This window comes from Anolis carolinensis, chromosome 2 (genome assembly GCF_035594765.1).
Source record: "Anolis carolinensis isolate JA03-04 chromosome 2, rAnoCar3.1.pri, whole genome shotgun sequence".
Taxonomy (NCBI): domain Eukaryota; kingdom Metazoa; phylum Chordata; class Lepidosauria; order Squamata; family Dactyloidae; genus Anolis; species Anolis carolinensis.
This window is the reverse complement of record NC_085842.1, coordinates 267904955-267931807: the sequence shown is the minus strand read 5'-3', so window position 1 is coordinate 267931807 and position 26853 is coordinate 267904955. Positions and strand designations below refer to the sequence as shown.

The 26853-nt window shown below is 38.7% G+C and overlaps 1 protein-coding gene across 3 annotated transcripts; it reads left to right on the top strand.

Moving 5' to 3' along the window:
• The first annotated feature begins 1164 nt into the window (after window positions 1-1164).
• dcp2 (decapping mRNA 2) lies at window positions 1165-26824 on the top strand. Of its 3 annotated transcripts, none has more exons than XM_003223025.4 (11): window positions 1165-1313; window positions 7575-7726; window positions 9313-9440; window positions 9755-9853; window positions 11817-11969; window positions 12805-12917; window positions 13078-13188; window positions 13990-14122; window positions 15040-15141; window positions 18037-18088; window positions 19233-26824. In XM_003223025.4, exons 1-11 carry the CDS (start codon window positions 1261-1263, stop codon window positions 19388-19390), a joined length of 1254 nt encoding a protein of 417 aa, XP_003223073.1. In that variant the 5' UTR covers window positions 1165-1260; the 3' UTR covers window positions 19391-26824. The 3 variants fall into 3 exon arrangements, with proteins under 3 accessions (XP_003223073.1, XP_008112226.1, XP_008112227.1); XM_008114019.3 differs by having other exon boundaries at window positions 1188-1313; window positions 14008-14122; XM_008114020.3 differs by lacking the exon at window positions 1165-1313 and adding an exon at window positions 1398-1637.
• Window positions 26825-26853: the final 29 nt, after the last annotated feature.

Below are 26853 nucleotides of genomic sequence, written 5' to 3'. Positions count from 1 at the left end.
GGACCTCCTTTTCTTTAGTCCGAGCTGAAATCTCATCAATAATAGAAAACCCTAAGGAAACGAAGGCCTTATGGCCCATAACTATCATAGGATCACACTGGAGAACTTGGGGTGCAGATAGCAACCTTCTCAAGCCTTCTCTATTTGATGTTTGTCTTTTATAATGTGTTGGTTTATTATTATTATTTATTTACTTCATTTTTACCCAGACTTCCTCAGCCCCGGAGGGGATTCAAGGCAGCTTATAGATCCGGCAAAAATTGAATGCCAAAAATTCAATGTTTATTTCCTGAAGTGTATGTTTTCTTTGGTTTGCAGTTATCTTAGCTCTATGCTTAAAGCAGTGGGAGGGGCTGCAGACCATGTGATTGGTTCAGTGACTGTTTAGAATGTTCAGTTTTAAAAGGAATGACAGTTGAGGCTTGAGTCTGTTTGAGTACAGAAGCCAGTGTTAGGAGTTAGAAGACAGTTGAGGCTTGAGTCTCTTGGAAGTAGACGCTTATTAAAGATTGCTGTACAAAGCAATAAAGTTTTGAAGAGACTGTTAAAGATTGTAAGTTCTACACTGTGGAATTAATGCAGGTTGACACCCCTTTAATTGCCATGGCTCAGTGTTATGGAATCATGGGATTTGTAGTCAGGCGAGGTACCAGCACTCCTAGGCAGAAAAGGCCCAAATCTTGTAAAACTACAACTCCCATTGTAACCTCCCATGTGAACATTTTCAGATTTTACCGTTCTGGACAAGGAAGTATCAATATAATATTTATAATTTCTGTGTGTGGTAAAGAAAACTGACAGGAAAATATCAACTCATTTGCAATTAGATGCTGCAGGAGAAGTTTTGTCAATACCACTGACTGACAAAAGACAAGTAAAGAAAGAGCAAATCTATTTTCTAGGGCAGTGTTCCCAAGCTTTGGTCCTCAAGGTGTTTTGGACTTCAACTACCAGAATTTCTGACTATTGGAAAAGCTGGCTGAGGCTTCTGGGAGATGAAGTCCAAAAAACTCCCTTCCTTTCTCCTGGCCGCCTCCCTCGGTCGCCATTAGCAGCGGGCGGCTGATTGGACGACTGTTCCCAACTCTGATTGGCCGCACCGCACGAGCTCGCCCTGTCTTTCCCGCCCCTTCGAACAACGGCGCTACTGATTGGCCGCCGGCCTCCTTCTCCCATGGAGACGGAGCGGCCCCGCCCCCGAGCCCGTCTTGCGCGGAATTGCGGGCCCCGTCGCGTCGGGATGAGCCCGGGTGCGTCTCCATGGAGACCAAACGGGCCGAGATCCCCAGCGGCGTCCTGGACGACCTCTGCAGGTGAGGCCTCGCCGTGGGGGAGAGGCTGGGGCGCCCCTTCCTTCCTGTGCCGTCTACATTGTAGCGTTAACGCAGTTTAACACCACTTTAATCGCCATGGAATTGTGGGAGTTGTAGTTTCACAAGGTCTTCAGCCTCTTTGCCAAAGAATATTGGTGCCCCACCGAACTACAAATTCTAGGATGCCCAAGCATTGAGCCTTGGCAGTTAAAGTGGTGTCAAACTGCGTTAATTCTGCAGCGTAGATGCACCCAGGACCGTCCTCACTTGTGAAATACAGGCTGAGTTTCCCTTACTCAAAATGCTCGGGACCAGAAATGATATGTATGTATTTCAGATTTTTCTTCTTCTTCATATTTTGAAATATCAGAATTTGCTTCTATGTACGTCAGTGGTTCCCAACCTTTGGTCCTCTATGTGTTTTGGACTCCAGCTCCCACAATTCCTAACAGCTGATCATATGACTGGGATTTCTGGTAGTCGAAGTGCAAAACACCTGGAGGACCAAAGGTTGGGGAACAACTGAGTATATAATGGAGATGGGAGCCGAAAGCCACAGTTCATTACTGTTTCATATGCACCTTATATGCATCACGTGAAGGTGGTTTTGTAAATGATATTTTTAATCATTATAATTCATAGTATATTAAACCGCTTGCAAAGCACAGATGTCACTGACTCAACCACCAATGTGGATTCAGGCTGGCTTTTAAAGATGAAGGTGTTTACAATCAATTCTGGGGGTGCTGTGGTTGTTAATGTTGGATTTGTTTTAATAGTTTTTAGCTGGGATTTTAAAAAAATATTGTGTATATTTAATCCTGTTTTAGTGTTTGTATATTTGTATATTTTAAATGGTTACACTGATGCTTTTATGTTAAGCTGATCTGAGTCCCCTTTGGGGGAGATAAAGCAAGGTATTATCATTATTATTATTATTAATAATAATAATAATAAGGAGGAGGAGGACAGGAGCAATCTACCTGTTAGATGCATTGCTTAAAAAACCACATTTGTTCATCCTTTTTTATCCATCAATACAACACCCTAGCACCATAACTAAAGATAACTCAACATTATCACTGGCTGCCAGTCTGTTTCTGGACACAATTCAAAGTGCTCATCATGACTCTTAAAGTCCTAGACAGTTCAGGAGTAGGCTATTTAGCTGACCGCATCCCCTTGTATGAACCTGCCCGGGCCCTGAGATCTTCAGGAGACGCCCTTCTCCCAATCCCACCTACATCTCAAGCTCGGTTGGTGGGAACGAGAGAATGGGTCTTCTTGGTGGCTGCCCTTCGACTCTGGAACTCCCTGACCATGGAAGCCAAAATTGTCCCCTCCCTGCTGTTCTTCTGGCGGCAGGCTAAAACCTTTTTATTTAGACAGGCTTTTAGAGATGAAGGATATTAAGATAAATTCAGGGGGTGCTGTAGCTTTTAACTTTGAATTTGTTTTAATTATTTTTAACTGGGAATTTTAAAATAATGTTTATATTTAATTCTCTTTTAATGTTTTTATATTTTTATATTTTAAATGGTTATGCTAATACTTTTATTTTAAGCCCCTTTGAGTCCCCTTTGGGGGAGATAAAATGGGGTATAAATAAATATAATAATAATAATAATTTGGGACTTTGGAGTGTTTTGGAATTCAAGGAAGGGGTACTCAACCTGTATTGTTTGGCTTTACATTTAGTGGAAATTTCATTTTTTAGAAAATCTCAAGCCATATTTGGCAATTATTACTCATAAATTTATTTATTTTAATTATTTATAGTATTTATATAATTCAAAGTGCTGTTTTGGCCTACAAAACCTTAAACGACTCTGGTCCAACTTACCTCTCAGAATGTATCTCCCCCTATGGGCCATCCCACAGATTAAGATCTTCGAGTGAGGCCCTGCTCTCGGTCCCGCCGCCGTCACAGGTGAAGTTGGCAGGGACAAGAGACAGGGCTTTTTCGTGGTGGCTTCCTGGCTGTGGAACTCCTTGCCAAAGGAGATTAGGAAAGCCCCCTCACTCATGTCTTTCAGGAAACAGCTGAAGACCTGGCTGTGGGATCAAGCATTTGGCCCATCCTAAGATATGAGCTGATATGACCTGATGGATTAATATTAATTCCAACACAGACTGGCTCTGACTTTGGCTTGAAACTTCCCCTTTTGTAATGGTCACATGGTTTTAATTGTTTTAATTTGATTTGGATACCGGCTTTTATTTGTGTTTTATATTTGGTTTTTCTACATGTTGTATTATATGTGGCATTTAATTCTGCCATTATGTAAGACCACTCTGGGTCCCCCTGGGGAAGAAGAGCGGTATATAAAATAAATAAATAAATAAATATATTCCGCCCTTCTCACCCCGAAGGGCACTCAGGGCAGATCACAGAACATACATATGTGGCAAACATTCAGTGCTGTTTATACACTGACAAGACAGACAATTATACATAGACAGAGGTATATATAGGCTTTTCCCATGTTTGGCATTTTGGAGGCTTGTGCTCGGTTCTTGCCATCGAGGGGGTGTGTGCTGTCGCTCCATCTCCCTACCGAAGAGTTTCTGTTCGTAAACTTCCTCCTTTGATCGAATTACTGGCATTTCTGTGGCATTTCCTTATGGGTGCCTTACTACCTTCCCACTCTTTAAAAGCAGTCCCTATTTATCTATTCACATTTTGCTTTTGAACTACTACCCTGTTTCCCCTAAAATAAGACATCCCCAAAAAATAAGACCTAGTAGAGGTTTTGCTGAATTGCTAAATATAAGGGCTCCCCCAAAAGTAAGACCTAGCAAAGTTTTGTTTGGAAGCATGCCCGCCGAACAGAACACCAGAGCATGCAGGATCGGTAAATGTACATACCATAGAATATTGTACGTGAAAATAATGGTAGTAACAAGGAATTATTGATAAGATTCACAGTTTGTCTGGTTATGCTGGTTTGTGATGACAACTACTGTACAATATATAATAAATGTTCATATTTTTGTTCAACAACAAATGTGAATTCTTCTTCATGGAAAAATAAGACATCCCCTGAAAATAAGACCTAGTGCATATTTGGAAGCAAAAATTAATATAAGACACTGTCTTATTTTCGGGGAAACACGGTAGGTAGGCAGAAGCTGGGCTAAAGGCCAGGAGCTCACGCGGATCCAGGCTTCGAACTGTCAACCTTTCAATTGATAAGATTTACTGCAGCTGGTGATTTAATCTGCTGTTCTAAAGCCTGGCCCCTAAATGCTAATGTTGCTTTGAAATGCTAGAATCAGAACAAACTAAACCCTATATTGGACTCATAAAGAGTGGCCATGGCTGTGGTCTTTGGTAGCAGGAAAAGGGGACACATGCCCAGATGCCCATCTTCCCTTCTGTGTGTCACTAGCAAGCAATAAATGCTACCTGAAACACAAAAGTGAGGGGATGAGTTTCACTTTTTTACCATACAATTTCTTTATTAGGACCATATTTTTGTAGCAGCAAGTTTGAGATTCTTTCACTTTTGTTTTTAGAATTAAACAAAATTAAAGATTGTGTAATCCAATTTTTGTTTGTGCACAATTGAGTGAGCCGAGGGGAATGTATTCATGCTATCTATAAACCTTTTTTGAAGGGTTTAAAGGTAGAACAGCAAAGTACACAAGACCATTGTCTCATGTAAATATATATAAAACAGAACCTGAGTAAACGCAATTGAGTTGGAAGAATATATGTGCATATCCTTTCCTGAAGCACTCATGCAACCCAGACAGGTGAAACACACACCAAACGCACAAGCTGAATTTGACATAAGAAAAACTCCAAAATGCACATTGTTATAAGCTTGCTCATATGTTTTTTGTATTTTCTGGAATAGCTGCTTTGAAGGAACTAGGTAAGATCCTTAAGTGTAAAGGTATATCACTGAATATTAAACTCAGAATTCCATATGCTAGATTAGCTCTGATTTCTTTACATAATATGAAAGCTGAACAGTGAAGAAAGTTGATGGGAAGACAATCAATTCATTTGAAATGTGCAAGAGTTCTGTGGATATTATGGACTGCCAAAATGATAAATAAATGGAATGTATAATAAAAACCTGAGTCTAGAAATCCAAATGACCCAACAGAGGCTATCTATCATACTACATTAAACACAGCATGAGATGACATAACCTGTTAGAAAAGGTGGTAATGCGAGGTAAGCATTGTCAAGCAGAAAAAGGAAGACTGTGTTACATGTGGCTAGATTCAGTCAAGGAAGCAGCAGTTCTGAGTTAGCAGGACCTGAGCAGGGCTGTTGGTGATACAGTGTCTTGAATAGTTGTCATTCGTAGGATTGCTGTAAATTGAAGCAAACTTGACAATTAACAGATTTGGCGAACATGCACCTTTGTGTGTGTATTCTCTGAGACCAATTTTCTTAAAAATGTCTAGAGCAGTGTTTCTCAAACTGTGTTTCTCAAGGAGTTTTGGACTTCAGCTCCCAGAAATCCCAGCCAGTTTACAAGGCGTTAGGAATTATGGGAGCTGAAGTCCAAAACATCTGGAGGAGCACAGTTTGGGAGACTCTGGTCTAGAGACAGTGCCTACTCTAGTGTTAAAAGATTTTAATAGGGGGAAGTGAGCTGTTTTCTCAACACTGAAGGAAACAAGTAGCCAAATTCTCACAAGTAATATATGAGCACTTTGTTCCAGTGCACTCCTGAAACCCTACTGTTCATTTGTGGGGCCAGTGATATTTTTCATCTCTTTCCCAAGAGTATCATGCACACTCTGTCCCTAAGGCTGGATATAATCTGCTTTATATCCCAGAATCTGATCCCAGATTATCTTCTTATCCCAGATTATCTGACAGTGTAGGCTCATAATCTAGTTTAAATCAGATAATCTGGGACTAGATCCTGGGATATAGGGCAGTGTACATCCAGCCACAGGCTGTTTTGAACCCCAGTACGGCCAGTACTTCCAGTTCTGTGATAAGTGATAGACACTCATAACAACAGATTCTCACTTGCAATATACTCCTGAAGAAAGCTTTGGGCAATTGGGAGTGGATTTTTGTGGGAAACAGTTTTAACATTTACTTAGTCCTGTGCTCAGAACAAATGATAAGGATAAGCTGACTGGTGACCCAAAACTGTGAACCTGGTCTTTTGGGAAAACTCAGACCCATTTGAAACTGGCTGCAGTGCTGACATCATTTCCCAGCAGACACAAACAACTCACTAGTGTTTTGTATCATAAAATCATGATGCTCCATTATTAGATTTCTGTTTAATGGGTTTTTAAATGTGCCAGCTAGGCATAAGCAGTTTTCAGTGCTCCCATCAGAGTCTTGCTTTATCTGTAATGAACCATCATGGTGTTAACAGGCTGTAGTGGCAATCTTTCCACTTCAGTCAGTGTTCCAGAACCATTTGTGATAATGAGAGCTCTTGCTTTCTGAATGTTAGCAGTGTACAACATGCTGATGTTAGCTAGTTCACCTCAGCTGCATTCTGGTAAAAAGAATCTTAAACTGCTTCTTAAAAACGTGAATACTGTACATTGGATCACTGAACCACACTCAGTCCCAAACAGCAATCTGAGGAGGACACCTCCCACCTCATTTTTCTTTCTTTAGTTAGAAAAGTTGTGCTTTAAAACCTAATCAACATAAACAGCATTTTGATTGACTAAAAAAGTGTCACAGTATCATTTTGGTTACATATACAGGCAGTCCCTGGGTACAAACAAGATAGGTTCTATAGGTTTGTTCTTAAGTTGCATTTTTATGTAAGTGAAAACAGGCACCTTTAAAAGTGTAACTCCAGCTAATTTCTTTGTTTAGTTTTCAACAGCATAAGGAACACCCCCTTAACATTTGTTTTGCTGTCTGTGCCCCCATTCAGAGGATTTCACCTCATTTACTGTCCCTGTGATAACTGGATTTTGAAAATTTTGAGTTGTCATTGAAACAAGGATTCAGTGGATATACTCTCCCCCCCCCCCCCCCCCATGATAACTCTTCCAGGAGTGAATTTCCCTTCCTAGGGGTAGATTTCCTCTTACTTCCTGTTGTCTCACTCCATTTGTAATGAGAAGTTTTATGTAAATTCTACGTTTGTAACCGGGGACTATTGTACTTACGTTTCTTAATGGTCTTTTCCAAATAATATTGTTTGTTTTGTGTACATTTGCTTAGATTCTTTCTAATTCACAAGTTTTTTTAATGCTATTGCCAGTGAATAGCTATTGTCTTACATTATTTTCTCTTAACTTCTTCAACAGTCGATTTATTTTGCACATTCCCAGTGAGGAACGAGACAATGCAATCCGTGTATGCTTTCAGATTGAACTGGCCCATTGGTTTTACTTGGATTTTTACATGCAGAACACACCAGGATTACCTCAGTGTGGGATAAGAGATTTTGCTAAAGCTGATATCCTTTTTATGTTAATGTTAGCATTACTATCATCACCGTTATTTATTTATGTTATATATGCAGACAAATACGCTGTTATACATTTGTATGTTATAGGAAAAATTGTGTTAAAATATAAGCAATGTGTTCTTGAGTATTTGCCTCCAGAAGAATTGAGTTCTGTTAAAGATACTTGGTCAAGATTAAATACCTTTAAATACAAGGATTTCCTGATTAGGAACTCGTGGATCGTGTCATGCTTACCACTAACGCAGTGTATCACTTGTCCCTTCTGTGATTTTTAAATTTGAATTACCCAGCTGTAAAGGTGAAACATTCTTGTGTGGATTGCTCCTCCTTCTTGCAAACCTTTTTGAGAGCACCCAACAAGGAATTGTGATCAGGATTTGAAACTTTTCAAATCCTTCAAATTTCAAACTCATATCTTGAGTTGGAAACTAGCCAGTTACCAGATGGATATCTAAAGATATTCCAAATGCATCACACTTTTTATATGCCTGTCAGTAGTCAGGGTGAAGTATTGTGTATTAACTGACATTTCTGGAACATCTTTAAAAGGAGCCTCACATGGAAAGCATGATGAAAGTCTAAAAAGGTGGACATTAAGGCATACTTGGCAGAAGCCTGGTCTTTTTCTTGCAGCAGTGGATTCAGTTGATAAATTGCTTAAAATTGATAATAGAGTTGTGGGCCAGAATAGCTGTCAGAATTCAGGAATAAAGCAGGGCCCATGGACTGCATCTCTGCCTTAGAGCCTTAATGAGAAGAGCTTTCCATCTAGAACAGGCAATTTCCCAAATAGATATTTCACTGAATGACATCAAGAGTTCTTATTGGAACAAACTCTCTTCCACTCTAGCCCACTTTCAGACCCTTGTCCAAGATATCAGTGACTAACACACCTGAACAATGAAATAAGTAGAGGTTGATGACCTTTGGACATCTTAACTTGGAGATGCTTGTGCAAGTATTAAATATCATAGCAGGCAGAATTCAGAAGAACATTGTACATCCATTTGCAGCAAAGGGCACAAAGTTGTGTTCCAAAACCTCCTTGCTGGAAAGGAGCAGAACTCTCATACAGTAGTGCTTCCAATCCACAAAGGCTGTCTTGATGAATAGAGAGAGGCTACACTTCTTTTCTCCCCCAGTACTCACATATGTAATCAGATAGGACAATCAAGGTAGTTTTGGGCTTCAGATTAGGTTGAAACAAATTGAATTGTTACTGCTGCTTAGATTATCTGACCTTAGATACTCTGACCTTAGAAGACATGGTTTCTATTTCCACTGGCCATGTCACATTGTTAACATTCTTCTTTCTAGAGTTTAGGATGAGTGTTTGTGAAAATGGACAAGAGAATGCCCTGCCCCTTGTTGACACTCATGTATATTAGTTTCACAAAACAGATCTTCAGCAATACAGACCACCAGCTATGCAGCTTTCTCTTCCAAAGAGAACCAACATAGTAAAAACCAACACTAAACATTCAGATGGAGTAACTCTACACACGGAACATTAAATTGAAATGTTCTAAAATACGATATAACATGCTGCAGCACTTTTCCTTGACTCTCTGTACTGTTCAACCATTGCCCTTTTTTACTGCCTCAAGGTGAAGATGTACAGAAGGTTCTGGATGAATGGAAAGAGTACAAAATGGGAGTGCCAACTTATGGCGCGATTATTCTTGATGAAAGCCTTGAAAATGTAAGTGTGGACCCTATGTGAAGAAAGAAGATTCTCGTAGAACAGAAGGAACAGTGAATTAGATGTCAGCTTTTATGGCCAATCTAGTCAAATGTGGATATTTCAAAGCCTTCGAAGGTTACTTTTTATATTTAAATACTAGTTTTATAAGAGTGAAAAGTGTCATTTCATGGTAAAGATTTGACAGTGTCGGGGAAGGGTGTTTCAGCAATCTCTTGTGAATGCTAAATTTTGTCAAAACATTAAAACAGACTGATTTAATTCTTGCCTTCCTCACCACCTAATATATTTAAATATTTGTTTAAATTTTTCAGGTACTTCTGGTTCAGGGGTATTTAGCAAAGTCTGGTTGGGGATTTCCAAAAGGAAAAGTGAATAAAGAAGAAGCACCACATGACTGTGCAGCTAGAGAGGTGATTGAATTATTTTTGTGTTGTCTGAACTGATGTATTTGTGATGCTATTGTGTACATTCTTTAAATATGCTAAATTTGTGTGTGCCTAGTATAGAACTAGACAATTTGTTGCCCAGTCTTCTGCATCACACCAGTTTGGATGCCTTGGTTAGACTGGGGTGTAAATGGGGTGAACAAAAAACAAGGAGATACATTTTCTGCCTATCAATACTGTGGGAAATAAAGCATATTCAGCAATTCCTTGGATGCAATCCTGTGTACACTTATTCAGGAACAAGTTCCATCAAATTTGATTCATCTTATCTCTGGGTAGCTGGATTCCTGTATGTTAATCACTGGACAGTTTTCTTGAGTCCCTTGTTGTCCTGCTTGAACTGAGAGAATGCTGTCTAAAACAATTTTAGACTGCATCAAAAGGTGTATAGTGTCTAGAGATCGAGGGAAGTAACGGTGCCCTCTATTCTGCTTTGGTCAGACCTCACCTGGAATCATGTGTCCAATTCTGCACACCACAATTTAAGAGGGATATTGACAAGCTGGAATGTGTCCAGAGGAGGGTGACTAAAATGATCAAAGTTCTGGATACCATGCTGTATGAGGAACGGCCAAAAGAACTTGGAGTGTTTAGCCTGCAGAAGAGAAAGTTGAGAGCAGACATGATAGCCATATTTAAATATTTGTGAGGATATCATAAGGGAAAGGAAGCAGGCTTGTTTTCTGCTGCCCTGGAGACTAGGACTCAGAGCAATGAGTTCAAATTGCAAGAAAGGAGATTCGAGTTGAAATTAGGAAGAACTTCCTGAATGTTTGAGCTGTTCAGCAGTGGAACTCTCTGCCTTGGAGTGTGGTGGAAGCTCCTTCCTTGGAGGTTTAAACAGAGGCTGGATGGCCATCTGTCAGAGGTGCTTTGTGCTTTTCCTGCATGGCAGGGGGTTGGATTAGATGGCCTATGTTTTCTCTTTCAACTCTATGATTCTATGAAATCCAGTCCTCTATTGCATCTACATAGTAAGTTATCTATGGGAAACCTATCTTTCAGGGAAACCTGCTACTAATAATATAATTAACTCCCTCATTGTTTTCATGGAGCTCTGGAATTTAATTGCATAACATTAATAAAACACTGAAAGGAAATGCTGATATTAGCGGATGGTTCAAACTAATGGAAGCTGGATGCGTCTGCTACTGAGACACTGCAGTGAGCTGCACAATATTTAAAGTGCAAACACTTATACCTAAAGTATAAAAAGCATATATAAAAAGTATAGTGATGTTTGCAATAAAAAACTACAGTCAAAAATAGAGAATGAGACCACTGTAGATTTGAGACTGATCTGTGTTTGAAACTATTCTGTTCTGCTGTGTTCCTTGCCTCTTCATTATCTGCTTGGCTGTTGAGGTGAGGGAAGGGTGTAAAATACTCACTTCCAGAGGAAAGGTATAAAAAACCCACTTCTGTTTCAGTCCAACACAGCATGTCACTGCACTGGGAAGTACCCTTTCTCCCTTTGCAAGGGCCTCTTCCTCACTCCCTCAACTTGCACTCTTTGAATTGTTCACATTGTGAAGTACTTCTAAGAACAGCAGTTTCCAGTCTGTTAATTTGCATTCATTCAGTTCTTCTTCCACTGCAATACCATTTATGTATGGTATAATACAGGAATATTTTAATTCAAAATATCCATGCTGGTATCCTTGAATTCCAAGGTCGACTGGTGCCCACTTTTCAGAGGTTGCTATAGAGGTTGTTGAATGTTTTTGGGAGTTCTGAAATGTGTGTGTGTGTGTGTGTATTCAGAAACCTTCATTCCCTTAAAGCTGTGGTGAGGACTTTATATTGTTATTCACATATTATAGAAAAGATTTAGAAGACGTTGGGAAAAGTGTTCATTTCTTTCTGCAAGAAGTTTTAACTGCAGAGCATTTAAAATCTAAACGGCAAACATGTGGTCTATTTTCAGGTGTTTGAAGAAACTGGTTTTGATATAAAGGATTACATCAATAAAGATGATTACATTGAATTACGAATCAATGATCAGCTGGCCCGCTTGTACATCATTCCAGGAATTCCAAAGGACACTAAATTTAATCCCAAAACAAGAAGAGAGATTCGGGTAAAGAATCCATTTTAATTTTTTAAATAATGTTTAACAATATATAGACAGTCCCCAAGTTAAGTTGTTTGTAAGTTGAGTTTGTATATACGTCGGAACAGGTACATTTGTAAGTGTAACTCCAACCAAATATTTAGGTATTTTAGCTTTGGATTGCATAGGGAAGGGTTAACTTACCTGTGGTGTTTGTTTTGCTGTCTGTGCCTTTTTGTTCAGAAGATTTCTGTCCCTTTGATAATTGTATTTTGAAAAATATGGCTTGTTGTGGAAACAAGGATTGATGAGAAAGCTTCAGTGGAGACACCTTTTCTCCCTGACAATTCTTCCAGGTGTGAATTTCCCTTCTGAGGGGTAGAGTTCTCTCACTTCCTGTTGTCTCACCCCTGTTCTTAACTATGGGTTGTAAGTCAGATGTTTGTAACTTGGGGACTGCCTGTATGCTTATTATCATTGATAGAAACACAGCTAACAGTACTCCTATGTTTATGAGAGTGAACAGCATTCTATATTATGGCGCCACACTGCAAAAGTGAACTGTTTTGAAGGGTATTTGTAGTGAAGGAAGGAGAGGTTATACCACATGTTTTAACCATTGTAATATTTGTTCAGTATTTGCAAGGAGTAAAGACCATTGATGTGAAGGATACTTCACATGTGTGTGTGTGTGTGTGGGGGGGGGGGGTATGCCACTAAATCAGTCAATGCCACTTTTCTGCTTATGGCAAAGTGGTTTCAAACATCAGATCTCCTTTCCACGTAAGTCCAAAATTATTGCAGATTATTCATGTGCTTCTGGAAAAGGTTAAGATGTTTTTCTTTTCTTTTTTGTTTTCAGAATATTGAGTGGTTCTCCATTGACAAATTACCTTGCCATAGAAATGACATGACCCCGAAGTCCAAGCTGGGTTTGGCACCTAACAAGTTTTTTATGGCTATTCCCTTCATCAGGTGTGTTCAGAATGAGGTTAAAAATGAATTATTTGTATTTCACTTTTGTACTGGGGGCGATTGTTTGTTTCCATTCCTTTTTTTTTGGATGGAGTGGATATAGCTTAGAATTTACTCATAGAAGCTGGTTTTTGCTAATGTAATATTGCCTTCTTTACAGACTACTGAAAGACTGGCTTGCTCGACGGTATTGCGATTCCTCAGATAGTGACAATGGATTCTCAGCTGCCAGGAGCAGCACACCACCCAAGTCCAATACAGAAAAAACGAGGTAGCAGAGACTCCATTTTTGTGTGTGTCAGGAGTGACTTGAGAAAATGCAAGTCACTTCTGGTGTGAGAGAAATGGCCGTCTGCAAGGACGTTGCCCAAAGGATGCCCATCCATTTGATGTTTTACCATCCTGTGGGAGGCTTCTCTCATGTCATCGCATGGGAAGCTAGATGTGAGCTCACTCCGCTCTCCGGATTTGAACCGCCAACCTTTCAGTCATCAGTTCAGCCGGTACAAGAGTTTAACCCATTGCGCAACTGGGGGCTCTAGAGACTCCATAAATTACTCAGAATATAAGGAAAGAAGCATATAAATCAAATGTCTTTATAGTACATGAAATAAGTAGGTTGTTTTAGCTACACAATTGTTTTATTTGGTTTAAAGGTCAGGATAATATGCCATTATTGTGACCTTTATAATATAAGGACAGAAATAACATTCCACTGCTTCGTAGTTAAGACAGTGCTTTAAATGAATGCTGGACAAATAAATGTAAACATTCAAGTGCAGCTAAATGTTGTCTAGGAACAGACATTTATCCCTGTCTTTGTTCAATGTTATTTTGTGTTTAGTGATAAACAAATAAACCAAACAAACTTACATTTGAGCTGATCTTGCCAGAAGCAATTCCATGTTGCAGTTTCTGTGAAACTACTAGTAATGCCCAAAAGAAATTTTAAAAATCTAAAACATAATCAGTAGCAACAGTCTCACTAAAGCAATTTGTCTTGTTGCTTTTTATGTTATCATAATAACATTTATTTAAGATTTTCTTAACAAAATATTTGTTCATGAATTAGATCAAAGCTCCATTATAGTCAGCAGGTGTTTCCAGATAGTTCTTCAGGAGACCAGTGGTCAAAGCAGCGGCAATTACAGCAACAGAAGCCAAGTAACAATCATTTTGAGGTGTCTGATACCTTAAAACTAAAGGTAAGCTTTTATATATGTTTCATGTTTATTGTGAAATTGGTCATGCATGTTAGGTATTTTATAATTTTTTTGAATTTCTCAAGTTTTGAAATAGGGGAAGGCATTTTTGATAGCGAAAACACAAATGTATATTTGTGGATCTTAAATATAGTTCTGTAAAACTGAATATAATTACCATATAGAATCATGTATAAGTTGGCCTCATGTATAGTTTGAAGACAGGTTTGGGAGCCAGAATGATAGATTTTGATATTACCTGTGGATAAGTTGAGAGTCATTCTGCAGAGAGCGGAAAGCATCAATGCCACCTCAGGGCTACCATTTCCTTGCCAGGCATTAAAAAGGGCCAGAAGTGAGGAAGGAGCAAGCTTGTTTTGTGCTGCCCTGGAGACTAGGATGCAGAACAACAGCTTCAAACTACAGGAAAGGACATTAGGAACATTAGGAAGAACTTCCCAACGGTGAGAGCTGTTCGTCAGTGGACCTCTCTGCCCCGGAGTGTGGTGGAGGCTCCTTTGGAGGCTTTCAAGCAGAGGAAGGATAGCCATCTGTCGGGGGTGATTGGAGTGCAATTTTCCTGCTTCTTGGCAGAAGGGGTTGGACTGGATGGCCCACGAGGTCTCTTCCAACTCTATGATTCTATGATGCCCAGTGGAGAGAGCAGAGAGTCCAGTGCTTCTTTTAGGACAGACTAAGCTCTTGCCTTTTGCCATTCTCCTTTTTTAAATAAGATTTAAGATACAATATTCACATTGACCTGTGGATAAGTTGACCCAACTTTTTTAGGTTGATTTCCCTCCCCCCCTAAAATGTTTAGACTTATATATGAATATATAAGGTAGATGAAGTTACACTTACAGCCTGCAGCCTTGGATCAATAACTTTCATCCTTTTTCTGTCTGTTGTGGTTTGCTCAGAACCCGCGGAGCAATGGTAGAAAACAGAACCAAGATACACCTAATCAAAAGAAGAAAACAAATGGAGTTCATAATCAGCCAGCTAAACAGAGCCAAACTCTGGTAAGATGTTCACAAAGATGAAGGAGGATTGTAAATGCAGTGAAATGCTGCAAGTTCTTACTTTCTTGCATCACAAATACTGTTATTCAATGGAGCTATGGGTTAGGAGTTCCCTTCTCAATACAGATTTTGGGAAATTCCTTTTCACTATTTTGGCTGCAGACCTGTCCTGTCTTACCACCAAGAAGTTTATGCAACTTAGACCCCATCTCAACTGATCATTTAATGCAGTTCAAATCTATCCTCAGACTGCGTTGGCCGGTCAAGGAACTCCCAAGTTTGCAGAAGAAAGCCTTTAATGCATATCAGTATTCTGTAGTTGATGTAAACCCCACTTGGGCCTCAGACTGGTTCCAGGATTTCCTATACGTATAATCATTTCCACAGGGAAACAATTTTCTTCACTACGAGTTTGAAACTCCATTAAATGGTCAGTGTGGATGGGACCTTAGGCTGTTAGCAGATGGAGCATTAGGCCTGATCCGCTCGTCATTAGTGGTGTAGGTGAGGATTCCCTCACTTTGTGTGAGCTTGAAAAGAAGGAGGTGGCATGTGCTTATTTGCTTCTCTCTGGATAGGTCTAGATATGTGTGTGGAGATGAGCCTGCCGTAGTTTTCCAATAGTCCTTTGGTTTTGCTGTTGCTAGACTACTGAAAAGCAAAATGGGTTGGGAAGAGTTTGTGGCTCGGCTCAACTAGTATTTTGCTGGCACAAGTTGCTACAGGCCAGCTTTTGAAATCTGTACACAGTATTTTTTTATCTCTCCCAGTTGCATGAGGCAACCGAACAGAGCCTAAAAGAGGCCGTGACTTATGGAATCTCAAAGAAAACAGATCCATAAAGATTTCACAGCCTGGAAAAGTGGTGAAAGAAAATTTTAAGAGACTGCAGGAGGGAGATGGGGAAACGATCTATATTTTTTGGAGTTCAGAGAACCAAAAACAGGAGCTGCCCAATGACTGGAGATCAGTGTAAGTTTGTGAGGCCCCAAATATCACCTTTGGAAACACATGGGGACCCTTGACCATTAACATTGTGGGTGAGGCCAAATGTGAAAGGAAGAGTGGACCAAGTAGCACAGGGAGGGAGGGATGCCATCAATGAGAAGATGCACCTTATTTTCTGTATCACCACCACTAACAAAAATACATAACACACACCTGTGATTCTAAAGCTCACCCCATTTTTAGAAAAAGGTTATATAGGGGGAAAGTACTGTACTCAAACCTAATGCTCACCTTTTTTGGCTAAATTATCTTCCCAAAATTAGGGTGTGCATTAGATTCGCATCATACAGTCCTCTTAGTTCTGAGCAAATGCCAAAGGGGAAGCTACTTCAGGAACTCCTCTTTGTGGGACCTCATCTCTGATTTAATTGCCAGGGCTCAATGCTATGCCATCCTGGGATATGTAGTTTGATGAGCCACCAGCACTCTTCAACAGAGAAAGTTCAAGACATGTAAAACTACATGATTTCAAACGATTGAGCCAGGGCAGTTAGAGAAGATACACCCCAAGGTTTTCTGTTCCCTTGCTGGGAACTTTGGTGTTCTAACAGTTTTGTTTTAAAAGAAGGAACTACAAGCATTCAGCCACTGTAATGCACACTTTTGGCCAAATTACAAAGAGTGCAATTTCTGCCGCTGAGCATTACATTCGCCAGGAAATACTTTTTTTTGGTTTTAGCGTTTTGAATATTGAGGTGCACATTAGATTTGATGGCATATTAGACTCAAGCCAATACGAGTATAGCGTAGAATTGATGCAGTATCCTCATCTGTCTTCCCCAATAGTAAATGTGTGGATCAGAATGGAGTTGTTCTTCACATCTCTCAGTTTTGAATTTATTTCTTTTCCTCAAAGCATGTATATAAAATGTGATTTTAGGATATAAATGCAGATTTTCAAAAAGAATATGTTTAGAAACACACATTGTTCTAAGACGTATTTGCATAATGGTAATTGAAAACCAAGAGACACAGTAATGAAGTGGAATGAACTTAGACATGAAACTGATTCATACCATAAATTGAGCTGTCCTAAATTTATATATTTGAAACGTGGACCTGTGTTGAATTTGGAGCGACAATGAGAGAGTCAACAGAGCTCTGGAGCTATTTTGCAGGTTAAAAAAATGGATACAGTTGGCCCTCTGTATTCATGGATTCTGCACACACAGATTCAACAATCTATGGTTATTACAAAAAAATAAAATAAAAAAAAATCCAGAAGACAAACCTTGATTTTGCCATTTGATATAACGGACATCATATTACTATGAATTGTATAAAGTATAATGGGACTTGATCATCCATAGATTTTGGTATCTGTGGTAGATCTTGGAACCAAACCCCAGCTGATATTAAGGGCCTGGCATAATGTTTGGAGGATGTCATTATGAAAAGCGAGTATGGGGCTGTTGAGGCCTCAGCACTAACTACGGGGTTGCTTTAAAACAAACAAAACTAAGAAATTATTTTCTCTGTTATATTGCCATACTTGTTTGCTGTTCTAATATTCAATTTTTGTTCCATTTTATAAAAAGAGAAACACATTGACCCTATGACTCTTCAATTGGAATAAGACACTGTCTTTCAGTATGATTGCTGGTGTGGCTTGAACATGAGTAGTGGTTTGAGGATTGAACCACAACTCTGGAGACCAGGGTTTGAATTTTTGCTCAGCCATGGAAGCCCACTAGTATGATCTTGAGCAGGCCACATTCTCTCAGCCACAGAAGAAGGCCAAAACTAACGTTCTTGGAACAATTCTTGTACAGAAATCCCCATGGTCCCTGTCTTAGGTTTGCCAGAGGTTGGAAATGACTTAGGGGTACATTTATGCATTGATTATTATTTTTGAGAGTTTTGTAACATAATTATCTTCTCAATTAGAAATGTGAAAAGAAGTTAAATCCAAGAAGACTCCAAGATAATTTTGAAACAGGCAAGTATATTGATATTAGTGTTTTCAAGTATAATAATTTTAAAGGCATTTGAGGCTGATTATTTTTTGAGAATACTGTCATGAGACAGACAGGTTCAAACAGGTAGATAAACTAGGGTTTACTGGGCCAAGAATTAGTCATGGGCCAGCATCTACTGGTAATATCATGCTTTGTTTAAGCCACCATTTCCCATTATTTTCTGCTTATTAATCATGTTTTGAAACATTGTGATTTTATATTTTATTCATAATTAGGTATTAAGTAATCATTGAAATAGTCCATTATGTCAATCTTGTGGCCTTGGGCATGAACAGCTTGTTCTTGGAAGGGAGAATCCTGGTTTACTGGCCTGGGATGGCTATGTCTGAATCAGACTGAATGTTAGGTATTTCACTCCCATCCAATTTTTATAGCCCCTTTAATTTTAAAATGTAACAGCTAAAACCAGGGAGTTTGTACATCTTAACTACGGCTATATAAACTTTGAAAATAAGCTCACTGACCCCAGGCTGTATTTCTGATGAAATACAGTACTGTGTGTGTGACTTGGGCGTTAGTCTTATTTTATACTGTGTTTGTGACTTGGTCATTGTGTTATTTTTTTTTAAAAAATCTCTAAAAGTTACTCGACTTGGCTGGTTATCTCCATATGAGGAAAAGACCATCAGGTGTGAGGAGTTATAGGGACTTAAGAACTAAAGCAAGATCATCCTCCCCGATTGCTCATGAATGTACATTTTATTGTTCTTGTTTGTGAGCCCAGTGTTTGACTACTTGAAAATGTGAGTTGGTCTTGAATCATGTTCTAATTCCCAGCTTGGACTCTGCCTTGTAGAGAAAAATATGTAGTACAAGTAGGCAGTGTACTACTTTTTCTACTTATTATCTTCTAGTTTCAACTTACTACAATATTAGCAAATACAACTAGGCCTAAAAATAATTGCTCTTCCAATTTAATGCAGATCCACTGCTTCAATTACTTATTGGAAACTCTTACGTGAATCCCGTGGGTTCAGTGCCTTTACTCTAGTTCTGACTAGGAATTCAGTTTAGACTAAAAGATCTTTTATTGCCTTTTTAATCTGAAAAGCAGTATTTTACTTTCCTAATTTTGAGAATTGCTTGTTTCTCTTTTAAATGTAGACACAGCTTATGATGTGTGCTGTGTGAATGAAGATCCGCTCCTGGAACAAGGACAATCAGTGTCATGCAACGGCCATTGCAAATCCTCTTTCTCCTCAGAAGCATTTCTGAGCTTCAAGTTTGATCATGATGCTATAATGAGAAGTTTTGATCTCTGACGCATATTCACTTGCACAACTCTGCCAGAACAATTGAGTGGGTTTTCCTAAAATCCAGCCTTTATCCTTTCTCAGGTTTTGAAGCAATGCAGGGACCCAGTGATGGGCTGGAAAGCTTTGTTCTCATTTCAACATGGGAGCGGCACCACACAGTGTTGCACTTTAAATACTGTCCAGCTTTTGTCTGCAAAAATGCTTTCCAGTGTTTCATTTGCTAGTTCCAAACTATGCATTACAGGGCATTTTTTCTTATTTGTTTGTTTTTGTTTTGTGTATAGATTTCAGAGAAGTGCTTTAGCCTTAGAGATGTACTAACCTTTTACATATATATAACCTCTGATGCATAGTCAATCTTTCATTTCTGATTTCACAAAAGGGTGGAAAGTCGAGTGAAACTGTGAGGACATCATTTTAAGAATGCAAAATAATAATGTTTTGGCTCTCCTGGGCTTTGATGCCATTCCCCCCCCCCCCAGAGCTCTCTTTTTTGATTGTATAGGAACTTTTTATATGGTCATGTTTTAAGATGATATTAACATCATGAAATACCGATTCCTTTCAATAATTGCTTTTCTAGGTCCAGTGAGATATGATAGTAGTATAGCAGTGTGGCTGATTTGGCTTCCTTACCCTAATTTAGTTATTTCATTGATGATGCAGTGTGGAAAAATGTGGGTTTGTAGGAGATCATTTAGGCATATAAAACGTACATTTTAGGAAGCTACAAAGAGAGAGAAGGATCTACCACGTGACAGGGATCTACCAAGATATCCCAAGGCCTATGGGGTTGCATCAATCAGGGCAGAAGATGCATGCGGTCCATTTTTCCAGGTTTTTCACCTTTGTGGAAAGTCTTTGCATGCTAAATCTCATCCCTGAGAGTAAGGGAAGGAGGATGATAGCCAAGGTTGTGGGAAAAGTCTATTCAAAGCCTCTGCCCGACTTCTGGAGTGTTTACTGTGGGACTTTTGCTATTTGCTTCTGCCAGTAGCATCCATCCAGTGGAGCAATCTTCTGTTGGCAGAGGGGCATCTCTGCCCCATCTTAATTCTCTTCAGTAGGCAACACCAGAGGAGAGGACTGCTCTGTGAATTAGACTTGCCAAATATGCACGATGCTTACATTTTTTGCCCCATTAAGCTAATATATCTGTCTGATATAATACTGAGTTTTAAGTGTTCAAGTAATAATAATAACAATGCACGAAATTTCAAAAACGCATGAAATATCCAAGAATTAAGCATGTGAAACACAATAGTGGCAAAGAATGCAGGAAGACAATTTGTTTTGTAGCTATACTGAGGGCATGTGCATCTAGGCAAATGTAACTTGCTACAGAGCTAATTTCCCAATAATTTACTGCCCTGTATGTCTGGTAGAGACTTTGGCTCTTTGACAAGTGTTTATTGAATAGTTGAGATTTCTAACATCTCTCCCAGGTAGGCTTGAAGTTTTAAGTTGGGAAACCAATTTTTTGTTATTTTTCAGAAAGCAGTTTTTCTCTTGCAAATCCCTCCCAATTTAATTCTTGCCCTTGATTTTAAAAATGTAGAGTGAAATTCATATATAAAATCATAAAATTGTGAATCTTTTCTTTATGACTAGGAAAGAAGCTCAAGTTGCCTTCAAAATTAATTCAGTTTTAATTACAGGCCATTTAAAAATGGTTGAGTGGTAAACTTATCCTAGTGATAACATTTTTCTGTCACATCCAGGATTTATTTAAAGCAATTCATTGATTTTGCTTATTTGTCAAAAGAAAGACAAAAGAGCTTCTAATGGGTTGAGATGATACTCTTCCCCAGTTTACCATCGTGAGGGGAAATCTGTTACTATTCAGTTCTGTTTCTTTCTTTTGCAGTAAAAGTGCCTACTATAGTAACTTGTTTCATTCACCGCAAACTGGATTTTTAGGCTGCTTGAGCCATTTTTCTCCTAATATGTAGCTTGACTTCTGAGGAATGTTACTATTTGTGCTGCTTCCTTTTTGTTTTAGGTAAGAGGAACATTGAGGCACTCATGTGAATTTAAAATATGAAATAAATTATCTTGTATGGGGACTTAAATGGCTGAAATAACCTGAGTTGTAGTCTCAAAGTGTGTGTGTGTGTGTGTGTGTGTATGGAAAAACACACTATGTTAAAGAGTATGCAAACTGTCCTAGTTTCTGGATATACCATGTGTAATTGTCCTTTTGCAGAGTGACTTCTTTAGCAGAGACAGCATCTGGCTTCACTGAGAATTTCTTAAGAGTCTATAGAAAACTAACCTGGTTTTATTAACTTAGTCTTAAGTAGATGGCAAATAAACATGGTAAATAATGCAATAATTGTTGCTTTTACAAGGCACCACATATACCATAATGTTGTGTTCCTTCATTGTATTGCTATCAGGTGGGTTCCTGGGTGCCCTGCACTGTGAACATTTCAGGTTGTTTAATTTTTTGGTTTGTAATGGCATGTCTTGTTTTATTTTGCTTGCAAAATGTTTAAATGAATCATTTTATACTTTTGTATTCCAAAGTTCATTCATATGGTTTACATACATTGCTGGAAAGCCATGAAGAAAAGGCAAATGTGGTGATGGTATTGACATTTTGTTTGTCTGAAATGGGCATTTTAAAGGAGATGAATAAATGAGCTGTGAACAGATTTGATTTTGACAGAAATGCTTTGTTGTTTGAATATTGGGCACTCCTCTCACATGCTTTTTGTGGAAAATGTGACAGCTCCTCATGTGCTGCTCCTAATTGAATGGTGAGTGTCATGATCCTTTTTGGGTTCAGTTATTTTTGCTATAAAAGAAGAAAAAAGTTCAGCAGACAAGGCTTCAAGCAGGATTTTTAGGAGGCGACAATGTTCCTGGCAAATCATTCATATATGTGTGTGAGAGAGTGCATGTGCTTGTGTACTATTTAGTAAAAAGTTGATCTTTTTATACACATGGCTGCTCTGTTAGGGGCAATCTTTTCAGCTCATGAAAACTCTGGTCTCTTCTAAACTTGCATGCTGTCGGAAGCTTTTATATCCTTTTTGGAAAATCAGATTAGAGGAGACAGAAGCAGAGCTTGAATTTTTTTACTGTTATTAACTTTTCCAGAGATCGCACGCAGCCTTTGAACATGCAAGTGCCAACGTTAGCAGCTTGCATTACAGAACTGTAATACTCAGTTGCACAAGTTCCTTTCAGTCCAAATGTGTGTCTTGTTCACACGGTATATTGGCTCTCTGCCTCTCTTGTGGGTTGTGTACAACTACTACCATGTAGATAGAGCTTGATTATTGTCACAGATTAGGAGGTGCCAAATGCGTTCATGAGCACAAACTTTACAGCAGCTTCTGCTTTGACTTTTGATGCAGAGAAGAAGCACATGCTTGTCCTCTTCCATTTTTGCTCACTTGAAATAGCATATTACGTTTCCTCTGTCTGGGAATAGAAACTATTCTGTATGCTAGTACAAGAGCGTGAGTGTTTCTAAGGAAGACTTGTAGATTTTATGTCTGCAGTTTAAGCATGTTAGGATTCTTATTTTTTGGGGGGAAGCTGATTAATTGTGAACTGTCCCATTCAGCTATTCTGCTTCTGCTCTCCCACATTTAAAAGTATTTGCATATTACACTGATTCACTGCACTGTGAAGGCATCCTTAGAGGAAAGCCACCTTTTACTAAAATCTAAGTTGCCCTTTTATACATATGTAGCTCTGTCTACTCTGTCTATTCCAAGAAGGAAAAGATAAAGATACTAAAAATGTTCTGTTATAAGCACTGATAAATTTGATATGTCTTACCTGCTTTCACTCTGTTTCCAAATTGGCTATCGGAATCAAAACAATGAGATAGTACTTTCTTACTACCTTCACAATTGTAAATATACCAAGTGACTTGATAAGTTAAAATCAACACCGATTTAATCTATTATTCTAGAGAAGACAGTGCCCAGGATCCAAAATGACTTACATGTATGCAACTACTGCTCCCCATCCATTTAAGCAGCAGCATCCTATTACATATTAAACATCTGAGTTTTAATGGGGTATTGTAGAAGCAATCTGGTCTATGTGGGTGTGTCTGCTAATGCAAAGGAGAAACAGATTTTTACAAGCTCCTAAATTCAGCTCTAGAACTGGTGTATGGATTAAAGTCTAAGAACTGCACTCTTAGACCGCTTCCAGACAGGAATTTATTACTGTCGAAAATGGGTTAAAGTAACCCGTTTTCTCCCGCATTGCTGTTTGCCCAAAAGAAGTGGGCTTTCTTGTGTGGTAACAACCGAGCTACAATGGGGACAATCTAAATCCCCCCCTAAAACCCCATGGGCCCAGAGAAGCGAAGCGGGAACCCAACCCCTCCCCAAATCCCCCCTAAAACTTTTAAACTAAAAGAAAAACTTACTCAGCCTCCATTAGGCCTTTCGGCATGCTTTTTGGGATGTACCAATGTAGCGCTAAGAGACGGGGACCAGTAGTGATCCCCTCCCCCCGCTTAGCACTACATTGAAAGGTTACAAAAAACATGCCAAAAGGACTAATGGTAGCCCAGTAAGTTTTTCTTTTAGTTTAAAAGTTTTAGGGGGGATTTGGGGAGGGGTTGGGTTCCCGCTTCACTTCTTTTTAAAAATTATTTTTATTGTTATTATTATTTGAGAAAAAGTTACAATTATATAAACATATTCTATACATCCCCCCTCTTTTATTTACATTCACCCCTGTGCTCCCCTTCCCTAGAGCCATCTGTTCTTCTGTAGTCCCACCAAAAGTTCAATTCTTCATTTGGAGGTAAATTCCTGCCTTCTTTTCTAGAAATTTTCTCCAAATACTTTCAAAACAATTTCCCCCCATAATCCCTTCTTTACTTTTAAATTTGATGTTAGCTTGTCATTCAGTGCTATTTGCCAAACTTCTTTATGCCATTCATTAATTTGTATTTTCATTTCTCCTTTACAATATTTTGCAATTAGTAATCTAGCTGCTGTTAATAGCATGTCTATTAAATTTTTCCCCTCTTATCTTTCTCATCCTCTTTTTAAATTAAAAGTAATATTTCCACTGGATTCCTCCTGATTTTTATATTCATAATACTTTCTATTTCCCTTATAACCAATTCCCAAAAATCTTTTACATGTTTACAATCCCACCACATATGCATGTAGGTTCCAATTTCCTGGCACTCTCGCCAGCATTTTTCATTATTATTCTTATTCAAAATATTTAATCTTCTCGATATTAAATGCCACTTCCAAATTAGTTTATAATAATTTTCTTTTATTCTAATTGACATGTTTTTAATTGTCTTGTTTTCCATATCTCCTCCCATTCTTTTTCCGTTATCTTTGTTCCTACTTCCTCCTCCCATGATTCTCTTAATGTTAATCTTTTCTTTTTTTTCCCTATGTCTTTAATTAGTCTTTTATATATTTTACTGGTTGTTCCTTTTAATTGCTCACTATTTTCTCCTTTTAACGCTTCTCTGGGCCCATGGGGTTTTGGGGGGGGGGTTGGATTGTCCCCATTGTAACTTGGTTTAGGGGGTATTTGGGGAGGGTAGGGTTCCTGCTTCGCTTCTCTGGGTCCATGGGGCCCAGAGAAGCAAATTGGACTGTGTGGACTGACCCCTTCAGTCCTCACAAGGCTCATACTCCATAAGACCTGAGTCTAATGGAGTCTCGAATTAATTTGGTTTTACCAGAGACATTGGACACCTTTGGTAAAACCGCAGGAGCTCCCGCATTATGGGCCCTTTCTGGATGGGCCCTTAGGTTTCTTTTTTAAAATGAAGTTAAAACAGTATTCAGTATTGTCACTATAGCTAAACTGTTACACATTGTATTGCGGTTTGAAAACATAGGACCAATATGTTTTCAGGGTTATTAAAAGGCAAGTTGTAGATCAGATCAAGAAAGAAGACTAAATTTTGCAGCAAAGAACTTTATTACAACAAGCAATACATCAGAGCTAGTGTGAGGCACATGTGATCCTCCAGATTTTATTGAGTTGCAATGGCCATAATCCCTAGCTAACTTAGATAATATTGAGGGGTAATGGGAACTGCAGTTCAAAATCACCTGGAGAACATGTTCCCTCATCTCTGCTTTGTAGAAAAAATAAAGCATGTTACCTTGTATAGTAAGGTACCTGAAGCATATAATAGTAACAGGTGCGTGTTCTTCAGTGTTCTTCAGAATAAAGTAGTTTATTCTTCAGTGTTGGATGGCTTTAGTAAAGCATAACAAACATTTTAAATGGTTTGTAGCATGAATGCATTTTAACAAACTCAACATGTGTTTGTTTAAACATTGTGAAAGTCTGTTTATTGAATTAGTTTATAAAAAAGAACTTTAGAGCAAGGGGTTGCTTTATATATGGGTAATGTGTAAAGTATCACCCAGGATACTTTCAGAAATTGTAATCAAAATCTTATTTGAATACTGAATTTATTTTATAATTTTTGATATAATGAGTTAAATCGGCTAGATTTAAACCCAGAAATATCTAGATAAGCTTTGATGGAAGCAAGGTATTGGCATGGTCAGTCTTCAAGTTAGGAATCTTAATTTCTTCTGCCATATTTGTAAGAGCAGATGTTCTTGGTCTCAAATGAAGACGGAGCAGTGGCCGAGCTCTCACATATGTATTTCTTGCTGTATTTGTGAAAGGAATGAAAAGTATTTTTTTCCCATTTGTTGAAGGACGTTCAGTAGTTTGAATTTGGTCTTGAAAGTACATTGCTAGATGCTGCCCAGCCTTCTCATGTATGTATGGTTATTTGGCAGTTCCCTTTTTTATTAATACTACTTATGTATTTTTAAACAAATGCTTACCGCTAAGATGTGTTGGACTTGCAGATAACTGTAATGATATCAAATGTGATTACTTTCTCGAATTGGAAATTTGTTTTTGCTGCTAGGCCAATCATTGTATAAAAGCCCGCAACTTGTGTTGCTTTGCCTGGCAGCAATATTTGTTTGCATTGTCAGTTGAAACCCAGTTCAAGCATTATGACTGAACAGGGAATTTGAGCATGTTTGGGGGAGATGGCATAATACATGTACAGACCCTGGTGCCTATTGTTTCTTGCCACATTTTATTGAACAGCTTAGAAACCGCTTTGTCATTTTTATTGGGACTCCCAATTGAAGGGAGGTTTCTACAGACACACAAATGAACCCATAACCCCCCCCCCTTTAGACTTTTGTGTTGAACACAGACCCTGGTGAACATGAGGATGTCAGGTGTTGAAAGTGGTGCATATGTCCTCTACATGAGTTGTGGCTTCAACAAGACTACACTGAAGCATTTTTCAGAATTGTACCATGTGTTCATTTAAAATTGTGGAATTGAATTTGGCATCCACTAAATGTGAGGATGGAGAGACAAATTTGATAACATCTGTCACATGAGCATTGTACTGAATAAATATATAATGCTTCTACCATTTATCATTAAAATGTTGATTTCTTGTGTAA

Excerpts from the sequence above, each read along its gene's own strand:
- dcp2 (XM_003223025.4), top strand. The coding sequence starts at position 1,261 with ATGGAGACCAAACGGGCCGAGATCCCCAGCGGCGTCCTGGACGACCTC. Across the intron at positions 1,314-7,574 it reads GTCCTGGACGACCTCTGCAG|TCGATTTATTTTGCACATTC; the intron begins GTGAGGCCTCGC and ends CTTCTTCAACAG. Across the intron at positions 9,854-11,816 it reads ATGACTGTGCAGCTAGAGAG|GTGTTTGAAGAAACTGGTTT; the intron begins GTGATTGAATTA and ends GTCTATTTTCAG.